Source organism: Carlito syrichta, unplaced genomic scaffold (genome assembly GCF_000164805.1).
Source record: "Carlito syrichta isolate Samal-C Ts95f unplaced genomic scaffold, Tarsius_syrichta-2.0.1 Scaffold45526, whole genome shotgun sequence".
Taxonomy (NCBI): Eukaryota; Metazoa; Chordata; class Mammalia; order Primates; family Tarsiidae; genus Carlito; species Carlito syrichta.
In genome coordinates, this window is record NW_006989622.1 from 1 (window position 1) to 334 (window position 334).

A 334-nucleotide genomic window follows, 5' to 3' on the forward strand; every position below is an offset into this window, starting at 1 on the left:
CAATAATCGTTTTCATTTTGAAACACATAATGAGAAGCTAGAGGGTGAGATATGTGGGTTTAGCGTTGTTTCTTAAAGAGGAAGAAGTGATTACTCTAACTACTAAGGGACCTGCATCCCAGAGCTCTGGGAAGTTCATTTCTCTCCATCCTTTTCTGCCTAGTGAAGCCCGAGGCCTGGCTGTCCAGTGGCTCCAGTCCCGGGCCTGGGCGTCTGCTGCTGGTGTGCCACGTCTCAGGATTCTACCCAAAGTCCGTGTGGGTGATGTGGATGCGGGGTGAGCAGGAGCAACGAGGCACTCAGCGAGGGGATGTCCTGCCCAACGCTGATGGGA

General features: G+C 52.7%; 1 protein-coding gene across 1 annotated transcript; it reads left to right on the forward strand.

Annotated features, from left to right (window-relative positions):
- Positions 1–163: 163 nt before the first annotated feature.
- LOC103249719 (T-cell surface glycoprotein CD1b-like) lies at positions 164–324 on the forward strand (the record flags this gene model as incomplete). Its single annotated transcript, XM_008048335.1, has 1 exon — positions 164–324. A coding segment is annotated over one exon (161 nt), but the record flags the coding sequence as incomplete, so codon positions are not given.
- Between the last annotated feature and the right edge of the window lie 10 nt (positions 325–334).